The sequence below is a fragment of the Perissodus microlepis genome, chromosome 15 (assembly GCF_051167445.1).
Source record: "Perissodus microlepis isolate ML-2025 ecotype Zambia chromosome 15, ASM5116744v1, whole genome shotgun sequence".
In the NCBI taxonomy this organism is placed as follows: Eukaryota; Metazoa; Chordata; class Actinopteri; order Cichliformes; family Cichlidae; genus Perissodus; species Perissodus microlepis.
The window spans coordinates 6,257,714-6,279,151 of record NC_140475.1 but is presented as its reverse complement, the minus strand read 5'-3'; the positions used below and the strand labels follow the sequence as shown (position 1 = coordinate 6,279,151).

The window sequence follows — 21,438 nt, the reverse complement described above, 5'->3', positions numbered from 1 at the left end:
TACAAAACCAGTATGTGACCTAACTGGGTATATCTACGCTGAAACAGCCAAGTGCCCCGAGGTGTATCAACTCAACTCAGTGGACAAAAACAGAAATTACAAAATAATGTTATAGTGCCTGATCGAAATAGGACTTTTAAGGCTGATACCGAAACTGATATTTAGATATTTACCAATATTTGGTGATACTTTTTTGTCTTTCAGATACATGAAATGGAAACATATTTCCTTAACATTTGTTATATGTAGGTGTTTATTTACTTTTTTGTTTGTTTATGCTCTTCCCAACTCTTCTAGGAGCAGCTGATTGTGTTTGTGGCTTCCAAACATGTGTTGCCAAAAGGGAAATTGCAAAGTGCCCTCAGGGTAACAAACTATATCTAAGTTTTAGTTATAAATGTCAATACTGATAGTACAGCAAAAAGTTAATATAGTGGTCGCCCCATGATCGGAAGGTCAGGGGTTCGAATCCACTGAACGGCTACCCTAAGGTACCCCCGAGCAAGGTACTGTACCAACACACTGTTCCCCGGGTGCTGGATTGGTGGCTGCCCACGGCTTCACTGAGTAAATAGGTTAAATGCAGAGGACTAATTTCCCTAAGGGGATTAATAAAAGTATTTATTATTATTATTATTATACATTATATTACATTGTTAGCGGTTAAACTGTTAAAATAGCGAGATAACATGATAAACAAGAAGCACTCCAAGAATGCAGACCTCTGCCAATGCAGCTGACTCTCAGTGTGAATTACCTTTTTAAGGAATAGTATCATTGTTTTTTGTATACACTGATTTTGTACCCCATGCCAACATGTTCTCATTAAACATACTTTATAGTGCAGTAAAAACAAGCACAAAGGGCAGGATTTTGTTATTTGCCCTGTTGAATCCATTTTAACATACCTGACACAGTTTTGAGTATAATTATTTTGTATGAAATGTGCAGCATTTATTTCATTCTTTAAAAATGAATAAAAGTCTTTAAGTCTTGCTTAGTAATAAATATCAAATGATATATTAAATATTTTAGCTTATTTATAATATTTTCTTAGTTTAGTTTAGTTTCTAAATTATTCAAGAACATTGTAAATGTATTCAAATTGCTATGTATTTAAACTTCAAAATTCATAATAAAATTAATCAACTATTCTCAAATAGTATCCCAAGACAACTTGTTCTTGACAAATCAGTCTATTGACCTTGAAGGAGAGGTCACATGTGTCATGATATTTTAAATCTCACAATATTTTTTATATGTTGACAATATATCACAGTTTCTAAGTTATAAGGCTTTTTGTCTATTTTTGACCGATAAATTATTACGTTGACCTTGAAGACCTCGGTGGATATGAGTCAAATTTTAATGGATTGTCAACATGACCCCACTCTACACCCCTACAAGTTTTATTAGAATTAATTCTAAACCTTTCGAGGTATTGTGTTTACAAACAGGCTGACACAGGCATCTGCTACCAAAAACATAAGCTATAATGAAACGTTCGCTAAAATGAAAGGAGAAATTGACTGAAATTGCAAGCTACTAGTTGTGAATAAACAGCTGAGGCATTTATTAAACATAATTGATGAATGTTATTTAAATGCTAAGCATGCACAATAACCTGAACTTTGTCCAGGTTCAGTTTAAAATGAGCTCAAATGACATTATTAGAATGTAGTAAGTTGCACTGACAAATGGTTTCTTGAGTCCATCTGATCAGATTTTGGTACAGGCAGCGAACCCACAACAAGATGCTTAACTTAGATTTAGCTTTAGTTGACTTTTTGACGTATTCGGGCTAAAATGACATCGTCATCATCCTTCTGCTTTTGAATTCCATTGTAAATGCACATTTGCGTGTGCTCATGTGTCTGCGTGCTTTGCTTGATGCATTTTAGAAAAAATATGTTCGCATGCTCTGATGTAAATAGTCCTTGGTCCTTGAGAGGGTGTTGCGCAAGTTTGTGTGTGTTATCCCACAGAGCCACAGACTGATAATTGGTGATGACTCATCCAGACCTTTGTTTGTTATTTTGCATGCAGCGAAGGAGAAAGAGTGAGTGAAAGAGGCAGAGAATGGAAATTCGAGGTATATTTGGACAGCTTACTTAAGTGAGGGGGTCAGATGGTATGTTGGTGCACGGTGTGTGTGCACGTGTGTGTTTGTGTGCTGGCCTAAGAGACGTTTTTGCCTCCCACAATCCATGAAAAAGGCGACAGAAGAGCTATTATGTGTAAATCCATGCATAATTGGAATTGCTTTAAATACATCCAATAGGACAAAACAGATATCAGTAAAAATACAGTTTATTTAGTGAAGCTAAAATTCGACAGTGACCCATAGACTGTGGGGGACCATTAAAGCTCTCTGAAAAGATTTCTGCACTTTTAAAAGGGGTTCCTCTTTAACACTCATACAGTATGTGGCACTGAGTGGGAGGGTACATCATGTTAGATCTCAAAATAAGGTGTGTTACTCATTACACACATTACAAGTTTCCTAAAAAGATTTACACATGTGTTCAGAAGGATCAGAGGTCACTAACAAACCAAAACCATTGAACAATATGAATGCAAATTCATGTAAACTCAATTAGATATCCAAGAACAGGAATTCCTCAAAACAAACCATCATAAAAATGTGATCAAATAAAAGGAAACAACACTTGAATGATACAGATCTCTGGTTTTATAAAGACAGCACAAGATAAATAAATGTGGGTTCAAATTTTCTATTACTCAGAACTATTTTTTATACAGGTTCAAACATTTATTAAATAAGAAATCAGATACAGAAAGAGTCGAATTGTCTCTGTTATCCTAATTACAGATTTTTAGATATAGACAAACATTAACTTATTTTTGATTGTTGATCAGAAATAACTAATGTTCTGTTTTGACTGAAAAAAAATACTGTGGCTGATGCACAAGATGAACCATGGTTTTCTCATACACTCAGTTTTATGATAGTACACAGAAAGATAACTGTATGACTGAATATCCTGAATGATATCCATTACATTAATTTTGTAAAAATAACCTTGAAATGCCTGTAGCAGAGCCATAGACTGAGGTTTTTATTTCTAGTTTAGAGATGGAGTGTAATACTGCAGGACATCATGACTTCTTTGTTGTATTTCCCAGGCTACTATCTTTATTTGATTTATATCTCTGTTGCAGAGCCCACTGGCATTGTAGTAACTTCCTTCGTCTTACGGGACCCTTTGTGCAACAGGTGATTTATATGTATAAAACCTTATGTAGCAGTGCTGGTTATATTGTCTCAGTGATGGTAAAACTTCAGAAATGATTTCTTAATATGATATTAAGCAGACTGATGTGATGTATTTTATTAGAATAAACCTTTATTATCCCACGGATGAGAAATTTGGGTGTTAAACAGCTCTTATAGCAAGGGGAATATAAAATATATATAAAAAATTATTAATCCCTTGAGGGGGACTTTTTTGTAATTAATAAGTGGTCATGAGCAATTCTCATTTCTTTGGACATTGGCTGCTTTTTATTTTTTAGTCCAGTCCTTGTACCTGACCATTACTTCTTGGTTGTAATTTAAGCTGCTTAACACTGACCTATGAATAATTTAAGCATAAAAAAGGCACCTAACTCAAGGGAGTAGTCAGTGTTGTTTCCATACGTAACAAACAACTTAGCAAAGAACCAATTTCACATTGTATCGCTAGCACCCTGTCACAAAAACGCATCATTTGTTCCCATTCCTTTAGTCTATGAGGAATGTCAAAGATATCACAGTTTGACAGGCATAAAATAGTATTTGTGCAGAAATATTAATAGTATTAGCTAGAAACTCGGCATATCTCAGCATGGTGTGCAGTATATCCTTAAAGGATTCTTGGAAACTGGACAAGAGGAAGACAAATCAATGGTAACAGGTCTTATGGAGTAGCTAAGACATGTAAAATGTGCTGCTTCAAATTGTCATCAGCATGCAGAACAGTGAAAGTCTACAGCCATCTGTACACAATTGAGGGTCTGTTTTGGTTTGGGGCTGCATTTCTGCCAGTGGAGTTGGGATCTCGTCAACACTGATTGATTTAAGAATTCAGAAAAGTATGATCCGATTTAGATCCACCATGCAATGCCTTCGGGAAAGCATCTAATTGGCAATAGCTTAATTTTTCAGTATGACAATAATCCCAAACACACTGCCAATGCAGTGCTCTTAAAGCATATATGGATGGAAAAAGACACAGTGAAACACTATCAGTCATGGATTGGCCTCCCCAGAGCCCGGACATCAACATTATTGAAACAGACAAAGAGCACAATGAAAGGCAGCCAACATCCAAAGAAGATCTTTGAATATCCCTAAAGGAGCCTGGAGAACTATTCCTGAACACAACTTAAAGATATAATAACAAAACTTGCCTAAAAGAGTTCAGGCTGTGTGATGAATAATGGTGCTCATACCAAATATTGACTTTCAAGCTCATTAGTGCAAATGAGCTTTTTTCATTTATCCAACCTTTTTCATCTTACATATCCCAACAGTCCTGAGGAGTATACTACACAGGATGTTCAACCCAGTCAGGCTTTCTTTGCTTTAGCTGTCCTAACAAAACAAAATAAGTTTTGTGTTCAGCATAAGTAACCATGGTGATTTAGCACAAGTAACCATGGTGATTTATCCAGGTAAAAGTCATGAACCAAAGTTCATGACACAGAATACTCTGACCTTTATCTTAACATAGCTTGCTAACCCATTAATCTCACATTGTAGTTCACCCCTCTGAACTGAAAAAAACTCTTCTTTGGTTAAACCCTTCATGTTCAAATTTCTCAATGATTAGTCCAGGACTATTAGATGACTATTTTAATCATTTATCCACTATTTTCACAGACGATTGACCAATTTCCCCTATTTATTTATATGGCTAGCGATCTTATTTTTATGTTAAGGTAACAATTCAAATTCTTTCAGCCTACTTTTGTATTGTTATTTCATTGGATTAATCAATACTGAAAGCTGACAATTTAGTAGCATCAGCAAAATAATTGACAACATTTATGAATTTAGCTAGCTACTGTACAGTATTTCAGCTTGTTATCCACCCTGTTTAGCTCATAACATCGTTTTCTTTGTGCATGCTGTTGGCTAATAGTTCCAACTATTAGCTATACACTTAGTGAGTTATCCACTTTTAATCACTTTTAACCATTTTATCTTTTGTAAACATTTCTGCTTATCCGAAGTTTTCCCTTCACTGCCTAAAGTTCCTCAGGTCCACTAATTCTTTTATTTAATGGTAACAGCTGAGCTAGTCTTTTCATATACTCCTTGGCTAACCTACCGCAGATGTGCCCTGGATTAGGAATCACTGTCGTAGATCAACTAATGTCACCCTAATGCAGTAGACCCATTGTGTCTGACTGACAATAGACCTGAACTCTTTCACTGTGCAAGTTGTTCCATTACTCTACAACCTGCTGCTCATAAAAACAGGCTTTCTTGAAACTGCTTGAGTTTCCTCTCTGCACAGTGTAGCCATTAAACTTGTCAGTTTCCTCCAGCACAAGCTGTACATTCATACTGTGTGGAGGGCAATTTACAGAACAGGACAGAACTGTCATCAACCTCTAGTTCAGTGCGATCAGAACCGAGTCTCAGAGCTGCCTCTCTTCAGTGTGCTGCTATTAAACTCATCATGCTCAAAGCTCAGGTTATTATGCGACCTGGATATCATTAGCAGCTTCTCGCGCTTACTATAGTCGCGCCTTGCTGCCACAGACTGTGACACCTCCAAGAGCCGATCTCCTTGTTCTTCTCTGTCCTCCAGCCGCTTGTAGCCTTTGGTGCTGCCCCGACTGCCGCTGTTACTACGGCTGCTGTTGCTGCGGTCAAGTCGGGGCCAGCTGGGGTGCTTCCGCTGCTCTGGGTTTACGCTAAGCATGCTCGGTCTGCGCTCCAAGTCCAGAGATTTGGAATGGCTGTTGAGCATGTGCAGAGAGGAGTTGGAGCCAAAGTCACTCTTTGCTGCTCCCGGGGAAAGCCAGCAGCCTGAGGTAGAGGAGGGAGCAGGGGAGAGGGAGGACGAGGATAAGGAGGAGCAGCGGGATGAGGAGGAGGCGGAGTTACTCCTGTGTAGGCCCGGTGGTTTGGAGGCCTTGGCAACAGATGCCACGGGAACCACCAGAGACTCCACGGAGGTCAGAGGCTGCAACCTCTCTCCTTCTCTTCTCTCTCCTCCTCTGTCCTCTTCAGTTATTGCCTCCATCTCCGGCTCATCAATAACACAGTTGTTGAGTTTTATAACAGGGAGCGTAAATGCAGAGATAGAGGAGGAGACAATAGAGCGTGCATGGTGTCCTCCCCTCTCTCCATCTCCATCCGCTGACCACTGGTGACGCATGGAATCCGAATGAACCAGCCCGACCCCAGGGCCACAAAATGGGCGATCCTTATAGAGGGGTGCCAATAGCCCTGCAAAGTTGCAATCCATCTTAGCCTGTTCTCTACGTCTGTGATACTCCTCATCCCCTAACAACACCTCCTCCTCTTCTGTAGAACCTCTACCTCCTCCGGCAATGCTTCCAGCACGAGAGAAGGCTAGGAGAGAGTTGCTGGCTAACCGTGCGGCAGTATCGCAGCCGAAGACTCGAAGATCTCCGACCTCTCTCACACAGGTGCTGTTCCGGTGTTGGTGTTGCTTTTGCTCTTTCTGCCTGAGGCGGTGGATATCGATGACTGTGGAGTACATGTCTCTCATATGGATGATCTACAGAAAATGAAAATCGTATTAGCAGAAGTAGCAGCAGCAGCATTTATTTTAGATTACCTGAAAATATTTGAAGCGTTTCATTAAAACACATTATCTCCCTGTAGTTTTAAATTTGTGCACGTTGCCACCGTGTGGCCTTGGGGGACATGTTTCTCACAAGGATTACCAGTAAAGGGAAGGGAGAAGGAGAGGGATAATTGAATCAAAGGAGAGAAGAAGAGAGCATGGAAACAGAGTGAATTTGATCAGAGGGAAAATTGCAGAGCTAAAGGTGGAAGGAGACTGGGAGAAGTCTGATCTGCATGTTATGGAGATGATGAATATGGATGACTAGAGTGTACATGCCCTTTATTTTGTAGAGAGTGGAGGAGGGACAGAAACAAGAATCAGTGACAGGGAAGAAATATTAACTACAAATTCTGGCTTTTAAATTTAGAAACATTTGATGGAAATATTTCTAAAGAACCTACTTTTGAAGCAGATTATGCAAAAACTAAAGTTGCATTACCCACAAAAACCTTCCAACTTCTTTGTTTCCCATACAGTGTTTCAGTATTTCGACTGTGCACATCCTGATGCGATGATTTCAGCCTTACCTTGGTTTCCCTGTCTCTGTTTTCGTGAAGTATTGCATTAGCACAGATGAAAATAAAAATCCCAATGCCCATGGTGAAGGGCCCAAGCATCTTCATCCTCTCAGAGTGAAGATGCTGTCCTAGGAATCGCATCAGAGCGCTCTCAGTCTCCTTGGAAGGCGTACCTAAAACCACAAAACAGCGAGATGAGCCACGAGAGGAACAAACATTTGCCAGCAGTTTTCTAGTCACCCTTCTTCACCTTGCCCATTGTGGCTCGCATTGGCTGCATCCTTTTCTGTCTTGACTCCAGTTCCTCCTCCAGCGAGTATGGCTTTACTGTGAGGCCAGTAACCTAGCGTCGCCATGCCAATCCCTATGGCCAAGATGATTAGTCCCAGAAGGAGGAAAAACCCAGATGCGGAGTAGAGACGGAGTCTACCTCGCACCACTACGACATCGGTACGCCTCTTCCTCTTCCTAAATGAAAAAGGATGGCAAGAAAACACAAATGATTTTTGGAGGCAACAGTTTAACATCAATGGGTAACAAATACAGCAAATTTTCAGAGACTGCAGAAGCAATTTCACCAACACACATTAGCTTTTGTGACAATATCCTCTTTCCTGCTGCAGAGGCAGCAATTTAAAAGGCTAATTCATAGTTCTGTCTACTGTGTTAAAATGAATGCACATGACAATCACCTAGGAGCGGCCTCGGGGGCGGCGTGTCCCAGGCCCGGCGATGTCAGTGGTACGGGCCGATGCTGAGAGCGAGCAGAGTCCTGGCGCTTTAGCTTGGCCAAGCCTGTTAGCACACCTGCCGCTGCAGTCATTCTTCACCTGCAGACACAAATTAGGAGTTAATGACTTTTAAATTCTACTGTCTAATCAGCATCCACATTACTGGTTTACAGTTTGTTGCTAAGAGATTGTTAGGGCCTTGGTGCATGCAATTACAAGATGCTGCTGCTAAAAAAGATGTATTTGGCATAGGTATGCACAGTATAGTCACAGTGAGGAAAAAACACAACTGTATCAAAACACAGATGCACATGTGTTTCAGCATAGTCACAGTCTCCCAGGTAGTCCTAATATATGATGTGTAAGACACATAATAGTCAGTAGCACACCGTCTCCCACAGTTGTGCAGATCACAGCTCTGTTTGTGTGATTTAAAGCTGATGTGTCACCTCATGTACTTTTTCAAAGCTGTTTTATTTATTTAACGGGGAAAGTGTGTCATGACGAAAGCGTGTTTTAGCATCTTTCCAAGTCCCAGAAATACTCTTTAGAGCCTAGCAGTGATACAGATGTAAGCACACCAAGCAGCACAACAGCCTGCTCTGCTCATGTTTTGTTCAGCTGCTTGTTGTCAGTCTTCAGGACGATCATGGGGACAAGTGTGCAAGTGTGCATGCACATGAAGCTGTACATTCAGGCCTGCAGGATGCTTGTAGGATGTAAAGGAAACAAATCCCAAAAGCATACTTGGCTTGTGATTTGAGTCTTGGGTAGTGTGTTTCATTCTGATTCACATCCTGTATTTATTGCTTTTGCATGTTTATTGTTTTTCCTACTGTCGTTATTTGCATTTTTTAAAAATGCTTATAGATAGTTATAGATTTTAATAAAATACATCGCCTCATTTCTGTCATAACATTCGAATGAATCATGGTTTCTGGGTTCACCAGCTGCTCATACATCTATTATTGTTATTAAAGGAAGGGGGCTTAAACAAACACAGGCTTATTTTGAAAGCACTCATTTGGGTCTAAATGCCTGTAATCTGACCTCACATGAACATTAGCATTGTCCTGTTGCACATGAAGAGGATTACACTGACTGAATTTGTTGCTGAGGGACCTTGGTACTGAATTTAAATGCAAATTTCAGATGAAAATGTGAAAACAGCTCAGCAGTTCAGAGTGAGCTCTGTAAAAATTAGCAGCAAACAACCGCTGGTTTTCTTTTGCACTCCTGCTAATTTTATTTGTGATGTTTATAGGGTTTTCTACCAAACTACAGCCCCCAAAGGTAATCAGTAGGTCAATCACCCAGTTTATGTGAAGTGTGATCAGAGTTCTGAGTATCATCCTGCCCTCTCAAGCGCCTCCAGACTTCTTTCAGGAACTCGCATCCTCAAACTTGCACAGAGAAAAAAAAAGCATCAACTTCTCTTTCAAACTGACCCATGCTTAGTATGGAGGCCCACTGCTGCTGCTCATAATTAAGTCTCCCTGCAAGACCCAACGTTTTCACTAGGGGTGCAACAATACTCGTATCGATATTGAACCGTTCGATACAGTGCTTTCGGTTCGGTATGCATATGTATCGAACAATACAAAATTTTGTGTTGAGCGCTCAGTGGATCTGCGTTCGACTACTCCGCCTAGGCTGCACTGTCGAGCGCAGATCCACTGAGCGCAGCGCAAGCTAGCAAGACAGAAGCTAAGCTCGTTGCAACATGGCGACTGCCTCAACGCTACCCAAAACTGAACCTCCCCCACCCTCATTCAGATCTGGCGTTTGGAATCTTGGTTTTCATGTGAACCATGACCCTGATGGTAAGCGCGTCATGGACAAAAGTAAAACAGTATGTCAGATGTGCCACGCAATGCTCAATTGGTGGGAACTAGTGCGTTAGCGCAGTTAGCTTGTTAACGTGTTGACGCCATCCAGCACCACGCACGGGGCGATCCGCGGTAACTCGTTAATGGAGATTTGCCGCGTTATGGCGTTTATGTCATTTTAACGAGATTAACGCTGACAGCACTAGTGGGAACACAACGAATATGACTGCACATTTACGCCGACATCATCGTAGTGCAAAGACAAGTGGAAGCAGACAAAAACAACAAGCACGCATGCTACAAACTTTACCCGAGTCATTTAGACAGCCGTTAGCACAGGAGTCTCCTTATGGGGACCTGATATGTTTAATATGCTGCTGAGAGTATACCCCAGAAGAAGCGTATAGTATAGCTTTTATTTTGGAAAGAGCCATTTCTCTATAATAAACTCTCTTTTCCAAAGATAAGTGATTTCTCGATCAGATAGATTTATTATTTTGCTGTTTCAGCAACATTAAATTTAAAAACTGTACTTTTGAGTTAAAATATATATTTATAATTTTAATAAATGACAAATTAAAAAGGCATGAACATTTTTTTGTATTGAAAAAATATCAAACCGTGACACCAAAGTATTGAACCGAACCGTGAATTTTGTGTATCGTTGCACCCCTAGTTTTCACCACTTTTTACTTGAAGAGGACAGAGTGTCCACGCCTGAAGGAAGCACATAAGGTCAAGAGCAGGATCAGGAGCATACTCGCCTTTCCCACAAGGTTGTGCGAATTTGTGAAGCTTTTAATGTAGAGCTCTGCTGTAACATCCTGACGTTTGAAGAACAACATCCAGAACCTGCGCTACTGTTCATGCCATAATGTGTCGGCACTTAAAACAGAAAGAAAAAAAGAACCTGCTTTTTGTTTCTTTGGCCACACAGGTTTGACTCCTCGCTTCTCCACGACAATGTAACAAAGTTGGACTCCAATTGAGTGATCTAAAACTAGCAGCTGTGCTGGAAGCATGCGACGGTCCATGAGAAGATAATCCCAAACAGGGCTTTTTAAAAATAATACATTTGACTTGTATGTGCTGTTAACCCACCTGAGCACAAAAACAGCCATACAATGATGAATTTTGGCATCAACTGGACATTCCAATATTTCACAAGTTCATTGTCTCCAATATTGAATAAGACTGTATTTTTATGAACAGTTTCTACACAGTTTTTCAGTTAACAATTCATGGAAAAAATAAACAAAAATGGTTAAATCTATTTTTCTTGTTTTGTTTTGTTGTCTTTGAACCTTAGTTGGGTTCTCACATGCTGCATCACATACTTCTTTTTCCTGACTCTTATGTACTCCGTTTACATCGCTGAGTCCTCACTTTGGGTTTTGGACTTTCCCCCAGTTAGCTGCATTTTGGTTTTCTCTTTTTCTGGAACCTTTAAACAGGAGAAACAACAGCTGTGATACTGCTGAATGATGATCTTAACGTTGTGCAACACAATCATTTAAAGCTACGGTAGATTATCTTATGGTGTAGAGGTTAACACATTTGATTGGCAGGCATATGGCTCTTTGTTCAATTCCAGCTAGACACACACAAATCCCCTTAAGGGATGGTTCAGGAAGCTAGCTGCTGTGGTGACCCTTTGGGGCAAGGGAGCAGTCAAAAGTAGCTTTAGTAATATAAACTTTCATTTCACAAACAAGCTTACCAGCAAATACACTAACTAACTATGTCTAGTGTAAATGTATAAAGCACTGAGTAGATTGTACTAATAACGGTGCACTTGCAACACTTCTACCCCCAAAGGCAGGGAGTATGCAATCAGTTCCATTTGCCTGTTTGTCAGCAGTCTAGTGTCCACAGTTTTCAAGATATAATTTTTCAATTTTGTGTGACGATAGACCAATAACAGCTCCAGCTGACGTCATCGTATTATAATAAGACAAATGTCATGAAATGTCAGTTTTAGCATGGCCCTCTCTCTCTGCTTTCTGAGTGCTATCAGACATGCTCGCTTATGTATTTATTATTTCATGATCACAGGCATATTGCCTGACTTAGAACAAATGTGATGTCATTCTTTCTGTATTACTTACTTTTATGTACCATAGGCACATGTTCTGTGTAGTTGTGTGTTACAAAGTTATTTGGTTCCCAGGTTTGTAAACAGTATGTCAGCCTTCGGGCATGTGCACATGTCTGTATATATAAAGGATCACACAGATTTAGCATGGGAATGATAATACACCAATGACCTTCCCTTTTCTTTTTTTTGCTTCCACGTGTCCGTCCTGTCTTCCTTTTTCTTCCAAGAAGGCACAATCTGTAAATCTCCCCCTCTCGCTTCCATTCTCACCCGCTGTCTGTGTGCTAATACATTCTGGTTGTGACCCTGAATAATGTTTGCTTTCCCCTACTTTCATTCTTTCTCCACCCCAGCTTACTTTCTCATCTTATCGCTCTCTTTGTTTGTCTCTCTCTTCCCTCCCACCCTCTGTCCTCTTCGATCTATTTTTAATCTGTATCTAATTTTAATTGAATTTTATTCGGTCACTTTCCTGTTTCGCTCTATCCCTCCCTCCCTCCTTCCCTTCCCTCCTTTCTTTTCTTCTGCATATCTGAAAGCAATAAAGTCAGATTTAATATTCAAAATCAGACAAAGCTTTTAGTATTCAAAGTAACTGTGAATCACACACAAGACCAGACGTTCTCTCCTCCTACCCTCTTTTCTCCTTCTCACATTTTAATGTATTTTTCATGTCAATCATCTTATTGGTTGAAAAAAAAACTGCTGTAAGAGAGCGCTCTCCACCACAGATGGTGAATCACACAAGGACAAACGCAACCAGCCACTTTTCTCAGGTTTTCTGTGCTCCCCCTCACTCTGCCTCTCTCTCTCTCTCCCTGATTCTCTCCCCTTCGCTCCTCGGTGTGCGTCAAACAGGAACCCACACAAATGTTTCAAGAGCAACGGGAGAGATTTCCTCGGTTTACCGAAACAGGAGGAAAAAGGATGGACGGCGGCGGCAAAGAAGAAGGGTAGTGAGAGTTGGAGTTAGGAGTAGAAAGTAGAGGATAGATGACAAAAGGAATGCAAGTACAGAAAAAGAATGAGGATGGAGTATATTTATTTAGATCAGTTCATGTAAGGTGCAACACTGAGTCATGCTTTCATCACAGAGGGGGAAAAAAAGCAGTTAAAGACAAAAAAAAAAGGGAACAACTGTTCTGGGACAAAGTGGGGGTGATGAGTGATCGAAAGAGGATAAAAAAAAGCCTGACGAAAACAAGAGGAGGGTAAAAATGCTTTTCCTGACAGCCGTGAAAAGACCGCAAAAGAAAACAAGCTGAGTGCATCCATAGTTTTAACAAGACTGGAGTAAAAAAAAAAACCAACAACAACAAAAAAAAAACAAGTGGAGCAGAAAAGAAGAAGTGCTGTCACACAGATAACACCAGCAGCCTAATGAGAATGCACTCAGGCTCTGACACATAAAGGCTTTCCATGTGCAGTGACCAAAAGAGATGAAAGTTAGCATTCAGTAATTGAGCTCGCCACATGCATTCAGTTCATGTCCTTCTTCTTCTTCTATTTTAAAGACTTACTGTGATCTTGCTGCTTAAACAGTGATGAAACACACAAAACTCATGCAAAAACCCGCTGCTTCGTTTCCAGTCCGCTGCCTTGCTGGGCAGTTCTCTAAATCGGTCTAAAATGAATAATAAATCAGGCCTCGTGTGATCACCTTAGTAATTGCTAAATTGCTGCAGCAGGTTTATCTTTGCGTGCTTTCAGTAAGGCACGAAAACATATTAAAGCAATTTGCCTCACCCTTTCAGGAAGCAAACTCATTCTCTGTGAAGTTATTTAAGCATTTGGAGACGTTTTAAATAGATGCATCACATCTCTCAGGGCAGAGAGTTCCCTCGGCACATTGTAACACCTCCTCCTTTTTTTGTAGCATGATAATGCCGATAACAGCTAATCTATAGGTGACGCCACGTGATATATTGTCCCTATAGCAACTATATGCTGCTGCTAGGTGACACGTTTCCATAGCAACTGCCAGCTGTGTGCACTGGGATGACAGGTGCATCATTAGCATGTGTACTATCAACACAGGGGCATTCCCCATGCATTATTTTAAGCCAGTTTTGACTTGTTGACCTTTAAGTTGTTTCCACCTCTACCTCTGCGTGAAAGAGGTTTGATTAAGAGGGAAAGGATGCTGGAGAGTTTTAAATCTGAAAGGGACACACCAGAGATTAAGACCTATATTTCTTTTTTTTTTTTCACAGCTACCTTCAGGGTTTCAGTTACATCTTGTTTATGCGATTTGTGCTAAGGCTCTACAACCCAGCTTTCTCTAAATCCTCACATTAGAGAGGAAATGATGCAGCGTGCAAGAGGAACGAGAACATGACAAGTGGGATAGAAGGAGAAACTGAGAAGCTGAAGGGAGTGTAAAGATGTGAGACTGGAAGGAGACACAGCCAGAGGAAGGAGACAGGGAGTAAGCGACTACAGGAGACACTTTGATCTACATTTAACAAACTCTAGAGACTTTTTATTTTTTGTACTCTGAGCATGCTGAGGAAAGCTTGTTTCAAATGACTCACTGCAGTGAAGTGTGCGCTGACATGTCATGGAGAAAGAACCTGAATATGGACACAGATGGAGTATGAAGGAAAGAGGCAAGGAGAGATGTAATGAGAGAGGAATGAGCAGGAGGATAAAGATGGAGCTTGCTAGGGAGGGAAAATCTGGCATCCAATGTTGCATGTCTCCTGTTACAATTATAGTGGGTCATTTGTTTTTGTTTATGCCGTTCCCTGCTGAGGTTAACTGAGGCCATGAAAATGCAGAGACAGACAAAGCCCCCCCCCCCCGCTGCTGAAGTTAAGGTCATCTGCCATAATCGCATGGAGCTGAGAGTCTAACATGGAAACAACACACCAGCACGGCTTAATAGCGTGGTTTTATTTTAATTCAGTGAATATAATTATGACTTTTTAATGGTTTTGCAAGTATTCAGAATATTAAAATGTAGTTCACTTAATGCTCTCGAGCCAGGCGTGATGGAAATTAACTTGCAGGAGTTAAGAACAAAAAAAGTGAACAAAATCAGATCTTTGTGTTCTGTCCTTTTAGCTTAAAAAGCTTAAACAATTATACCATCAAGCTTTTTTTGTAGTTTTTTTTATTCCCATGTCAAAATAAAGCACTTCAGATTCATTGTACACCTTCGCTAATGGTGACAATAATGTAATTCATGAAAGAGTGAAAAAGACTGACTTAATTTGATAAGAATGAATTTACTGCTTGCCAATTTATTTGCTTCTCTCGTAGCTCTGCCCATTCAAGTTAGATCCTCCTCTGCTCTCGAGCAGAGTCAATAGGCTGTTATCATAAACTGTATATAACACAGATATCAGCCGATTAGTGCTAAGCAACAGATTAATAAAACACAATAAGGATCACTCACTAAATAGAAGCCAAAACGTCTTGGACTGGATGAAGATGGGTATAAACTTAGCAAAAAAGTAAGGAAATGTTGCGTTTGGTTGATGTAACAATGCTGTAACAATGTTTCTTGGCGATAAATCTTACACTGTTTGTAAATGCATGAGCAGAGTTGAGTATGGGGGTTGCACCCATGAAAAATGTGCCAAATCTTCTGTGCCAAAGCCAAACAGATTGTTCTGCTATTAACTCTTGTTTGGTGCCATTTATTTGATTGGATGATTTAAGTCTGAAGAAACACGACATATTAGCAGTTTACACAATTTATTAATTTAACAAACAGGTGCCTCGGGAGGTGAAAGAACGATGCACAACTATAACAAAATTTCCACTTGAGGTTGGCTCCACAGACTCTCAATGCCCAAAATTACAGATCTACAAAGCACATTTACAGCCGGGTGCAAAATATGAATTCCCTCCTCATAACTCATAACAACTCTGACTGAGGGGAAGTTTTGTTTTTGTCACCTGGATAATTGACATAGGTTCATGGCTGCCTTGACTGATAGGTGTCCCAGCACGGGCTCTGGAGCCAGTTTGTTTCTGCTAGGCTTCGTCCACTACTGCCAGTCATTAAACTGCGCCTCTTCAGTGTGTGTGTGTGTGTGTGCGTGCGCGTGCATGCTCTTTAAGCCTGTTGGAGCATTTCTAATGGATTGTCTGTCAAACATTATGGCTTGCTGTGCAGTACGGACCATCCCAGAAATTTGCACGCATCACTTGGTGAGTGGAATTTTGCACTAAATAGTTGATATGTGTGTGTCTGTGTGTTGCACTCTTATATTTTCTGAATGGTGTTTACTAATCAAGCTGCCTAGTATAAATGTCACCTTCACATTCATATAAGATAATATTTGGCTCCAAAAACGAACACATTGGCAGTCAAAACACTGTAATGTTTGACTGTAATTGTAAGAGCTTGCATTGTGTCTGAAGGCCGCCAAATGGCGATAGCTGTGGTTGCAAAAAAGATTTCTGGTTCTATTTAAGTGGGAGAATGTCTTATGTTTATGGGCTCAATCATACATTTTGGGTCATTTTGAATAAAAAATACATCCATTTTGTAAATCTTGATGATACCATGTTTCAAAAAAACAGAATTATCTGTGCTATGAAACCACACATTCATTAGCTATGGAATTGGCAATCACAAGTCATATTGGCTAAATAAGCGTGTGGCTTCACAGTCAGACCTGCCCCCTTCATCACATCCTATTGTTTGCAACCACGATAGCAACAAAACCAAAACACTCATGTCGAGGTTTCAAAATGTGGCTTCAGAAACTCATGTTGAGGGTGATGTCACAGTCACTACATCCACCTTTTATGCTGGCTATGGTAGGAGCACATAGTAGTATTTTATAGAACACTGTACAAGTGTAATATGGACTAGCTAGTGTGATCTCTTACAGATGACTTCTCTGCTTCTCCAGGCATTTAGTGACTGTGAAAGTGAAGACACATGGATTATGCATGCTGTGCCCTGCATACACACAGGGAACAAATCTCTTTCATGCAGCCAGATGTTTCAGTAATCCACTTTGTTCACTCCTGACATGTTCTCTAGTTGCCTTTCCAGAAAGTTCAGAGGTCACACTCAGCTCCAGAAACACACCCCACATCTGCTCGATCAGCTGCTGATCTAAAAAAGATTGTGCTGGTGCACGTCCTACAAAATATTTGTTTTTGTCTGCTGCTTTTCACCTACCTTGAAAAGCTCATGCTGTCCAACTCAGAACCCGCTACATGGCACTTTGGCCAATTAGTAGGTGTAAGTAACAAGAGTAGTGACAACGACATGAACCCTGACAAGATCAGCATTATGTGAGAAAAGGAAAAAAACTGGCGACATGATAATTTTTTTAACCACTTCAGCGTCACATACTCTGCTTGTTGTAACATTTCTACAACGATTGGATATAGTGCAGAAAAATACAGCACAAGTTGTAGATGAGAATACGTTATGCAGTAATTGGCAACTCTTACGCTTCTCATCAATATGAATATAACATTGTACTGCTGAAAATTTAAAGTGAACAAGCCTGGTTGGGAGTCACCAAGCTCCTAAAGGTAGTAAAAAATTAAATGATGTAAGTTTCCTAGCCTAACAAGTACAACAGAGCACACTGGAGTGTGATCTGTGTGGGTAAAGTCAGTCTGTGCACGCAGAGGTCTAATCAGCCAGAGGTGACTTTGTGCAGACCCTGTTGAATCGTATTAACCTTATCACATCTGGCGCTGCTGCTTTCCAGTGTAAAGGACCGCTGTGATTTATGTCTGTTTCCTTGGCGCTCTTAAGGGAACAGATAAGACTATCAGAAGTATAAGAAGAAGAGAAAAAAAGAGGAAAACAGATAGAAACGAGTGTTTGTGTAGTGCCACACTCCTACAGACTCATGGTCAGGGGGTGAGTCATCTGTCTGGGGAATATGTCCCTTTATGTTTTCCCGCTGACCTTTTGGCAGTGCATTTTCTGAAGCGAGTGCTGGAGTGTCAAATCATCCACCCCCTTCACCATCTTGTTTTTTCCCCTCGTTATTTTGTTGATACATACTCCTTTTATTTTTTAAAATCTTTTTTTGCACATATCCTTCACGCTGACTCAGTATCATTGCCTCCTGTGATAAATTCTCTACTTAATTGAATTAAGTTTTGCATTGAATCATCGGATGCTTATGCCAGGCGTAAGAGCGTGCGTGTTTGTGTGTTTATGAACTGGAGTGAGCCCCCTGTTGATTCCATTAAAATGACTCATTCTGTCTTCCTCACAGCTCTGAGTGTCAGTCAGTCACCCACACTCATCCTGGGACGCGAGCTGGCCCCAGCAGCCCTGCAGCAGTGGTGGACAAACTGGACTGAAACATGAAATTATTCATTTGTGATGTTGCTTTCCTTAATTTGATTACTAACATTTTTTTCTAACCCCAAACCAGAATTTGTTCTTCTCCACACACACAAAAAGATCTTATTATTTCATCAAGGAGGTCTTTGGAGTGAAAAAACTGAAGGAACTGCTGACCTACCAAAGGGGGTATTTAAACAGGATTATCCGGTTAGCACGATATCTGTGACGGAGGATTAACCAACACATCACTTGACTTCCTAATTATTCCCAAATTAAACCCAGATCCAGTTCTCTGCAAAGTGTTTGGCAGCTAAATTTGTCTTATTATGAGCAATTTGGCTGAGTGAGTTACCCTAGTTCTTCAAACGGCCCTCAAGGTGAGGCTGACTCTTAATTCAAAATCATTTCATTCACGCTGCACAATAAAACCAGTGACGGTGCACCTCCTGTTAAAGTGCTCCACATTCTTCTTCTTTTGAATCTTTAGAAATGTGCCCACGAAAAGGCAATCATCACATTTCTCTATGTTCACCTCAAAGTCGAGTTTAACGTGCGTATAGATGAGACGACTCTGTAAAATCATAACTAGAAGCCAGTCGTGGTCCGTATTCCACCTACTCAAGTGTGATGTGGAAACAAGAAGCCTCTGGTGCACATGCGTTGTGCAGCACTGAGCTAGTTTATTGCATAAATGTTTGTAAAGACATTTAAAAAACGTCATATATTACTGTTACATCTTTGTGTGCTCCTAATATTGCTTGAAGGTTTCTGACAATAGGCTCACTAAAATTGTTTGACCTTTAATGATCTTTAATCCATCTTTGGAGGCTTACATGCATGCCATCACGTTTTCTTGGCTACCAGTTGGCCAATGATAATCAAGAGACAGCAGGCTGGCCTAAACAAAGGATCATCTCAGCCTTGGCACAGTAAAATGATCAGAGGATTCCCTCCAAGATAAAACAGCAAATAAACAAACCACACAAAGATTAGCACAGCTCCTAAAATGATAATAGTAAGATGACACGTATCCCCACTCATCAGTCTTTCAGGTGGCTTGTGGCTGATGTTAAACCTTTTTATTCTTCAAATATTAACACTGAGCTTTGTAAAATATGCATGTAAATAAAAGGGAGACTGTAAAACTGTCAGCTTAAATCTGCTTGAATACGTCTCCACTTGAAGAGTTTAAACCACAACTAAGCTCTTACCTTTTTACAAAAGCCGAGTTTTCACCGTCAGTGTGCCATTAGGCATGCGGAGGGATTAGGCTATAACCTAGGGACAGTAAAAAGCCATCTTCCACTTTGAAGGCTACTTCCAGTGAGATGCCATGCTGGAGAAAATGAAGATGACAGGAGACGGTTCCACTCCCAAGCGGCAGTACTATTTGCTGACATCCAAGCTCCTTATTAACGGAGACGACGGTGGTCGTTAGGCTTCTGTGGTTCGCCAAGTGAGACTGAAATATTTCAAAGTGCCAGTTCTGATGACTTTATCCTGCGCAAGGCACGTTTTACGCCATATGGAGAGTACGCGCGCTCGAGACAAGGAGGGTGGCGAGGCACGCTAATTACGACTGAAGGAAAATCCTTTCTGCCTATTTAAAGTCCTAAACGAAGTGGTTGTAATTCCCCAGCAGAGATCTCTGTTTTATTTGTGAGAAAAGACAGCAAAGGAAGCTGATATGATACCCGTCCTTCGACTGGCTCGATGTAATGCGTAAAACTCCCGGTATCCTTGTTTTCGGAAAAAAAAAACTTCAATTTGCGTAAAGAGGGAGAAGGAAAAATATATTTTTTTAAAAAAAACACAGCAAAAAACAACAAAAAACGTCTTAGAAGCAAGGAGTTTCGTGTAAAGAAAATTGGTAAAAAGTGTAGAGCGCGTTTTATTCCGCTGACTTGCAGAGAGAAGGGGCAGCTCCAACCATTTCTTCTAAAAGCGCTGTAGGCTTGTGAGAATGTGTGAGCGAGTGAGAGAGGAAGAGGAGGGAGAGAGAGGTAGATGGGGGTGAATGTGTTGTACGCGCGCTGTAGCACTTTTATATGCATGTGTGTGCTTCGGGCGTGTGCGTGTTTACGAAAGGAAAGCAGGCAGGCTTCCACGCGGGGCACTTTCTTACATGTGTAGGGCGCAGAAGACAAGAAGCGAGACTGATTTCTGAGGGGAAACAGATGGACATGTCATTGCTTTCTAAGCAAAGACAAACATGGATCCGCTTGCAGTAGTTTTACAGATCTTTGTGGGCGCAGTAAGCAGCAGGAGTCTAAAAACTGGGTAACCATAAAAGGCCGAGGAAGAGTAAGCATGCTTTTATGTCTAACTGCGGCACTGGCACGTTTAATTCTCCGGGTTTTCATGTAAATAGACATCAGATGTCCAGATGCAGCACTCGGCGCTGTGTCTTTGTCAACTTCTCAGCTTTCCTTTCTACACACACACACACACACACACACACACACACACACACAGAGAGAGAGAGAGAGAGAGAGAGAGCAGCAAAAACGTTACAGATGTTGGCATGTGTGTCATTTCCTGTGTTTACAAGCTGGAAGAGTTTCAGGGAAGTATAGCAGCTGGGTGGAGCTGAAGAAGAGAATTTAAGGCATTTGGGCAGATATTTAACAATAAGCAGTAGGTGTGTGTCTGTGTGTGAGAGAAAATGTAAGAAATACAGAGAGCCCATTATTTGTTCAGATGGCTCAGATTAAGTTGGTGAGAAATGAAACCTCAAGAGCAGCTGAACATACACATGCAGAGGAGGCGAAAGTCTTTGTGCTGGTATAGGCATCATTTTTTACCCTGAATGTGACCCTTACATACCATCTTTACCCCAATCCATCTCATGCCAATAACAAGTGTGAATGACTAATTATTATGTAATTATTATGTAATTAATGATTGATCAATATTATTTGCTCCCTCTTGATCGCAAAATTTTTGTATTATTTTATGAGCTACTGATTGGTGGGTTTGTTCTTATACCCAGAGCCTTGAATACTGCTGAATAGTCAAAGCTGGTAGTGTCCCAGGTACTCACACCGTGTCTTTAGTGCCAGTTGTAAGAACAGCATTACTCCAAGCTCATCTCTTCTTAACCCAAAACACAATCCTTTCCTAAACCCAACTTTCACAAAATAGTT

At 40.6% G+C, this 21,438-nt stretch overlaps 1 protein-coding gene across 1 annotated transcript; it reads right to left on the bottom strand.

Moving 5' to 3' along the window:
• Positions 1–2,292: 2,292 nt before the first annotated feature.
• On the bottom strand, positions 2,293–20,354 carry tmem200a (transmembrane protein 200A). Its single transcript, XM_084953295.1, has 5 exons — positions 19,504–20,354; positions 8,044–8,181; positions 7,602–7,819; positions 7,361–7,524; positions 2,293–6,761 (listed from the first exon to the last, which is right to left on the bottom strand). Exons 2-5 carry the CDS (start codon positions 8,172–8,174, stop codon positions 5,637–5,639), a joined length of 1,638 nt encoding a protein of 545 aa, XP_084809421.1. The 5' UTR covers positions 8,175–8,181; positions 19,504–20,354; the 3' UTR covers positions 2,293–5,636.
• Between the last annotated feature and the right edge of the window lie 1,084 nt (positions 20,355–21,438).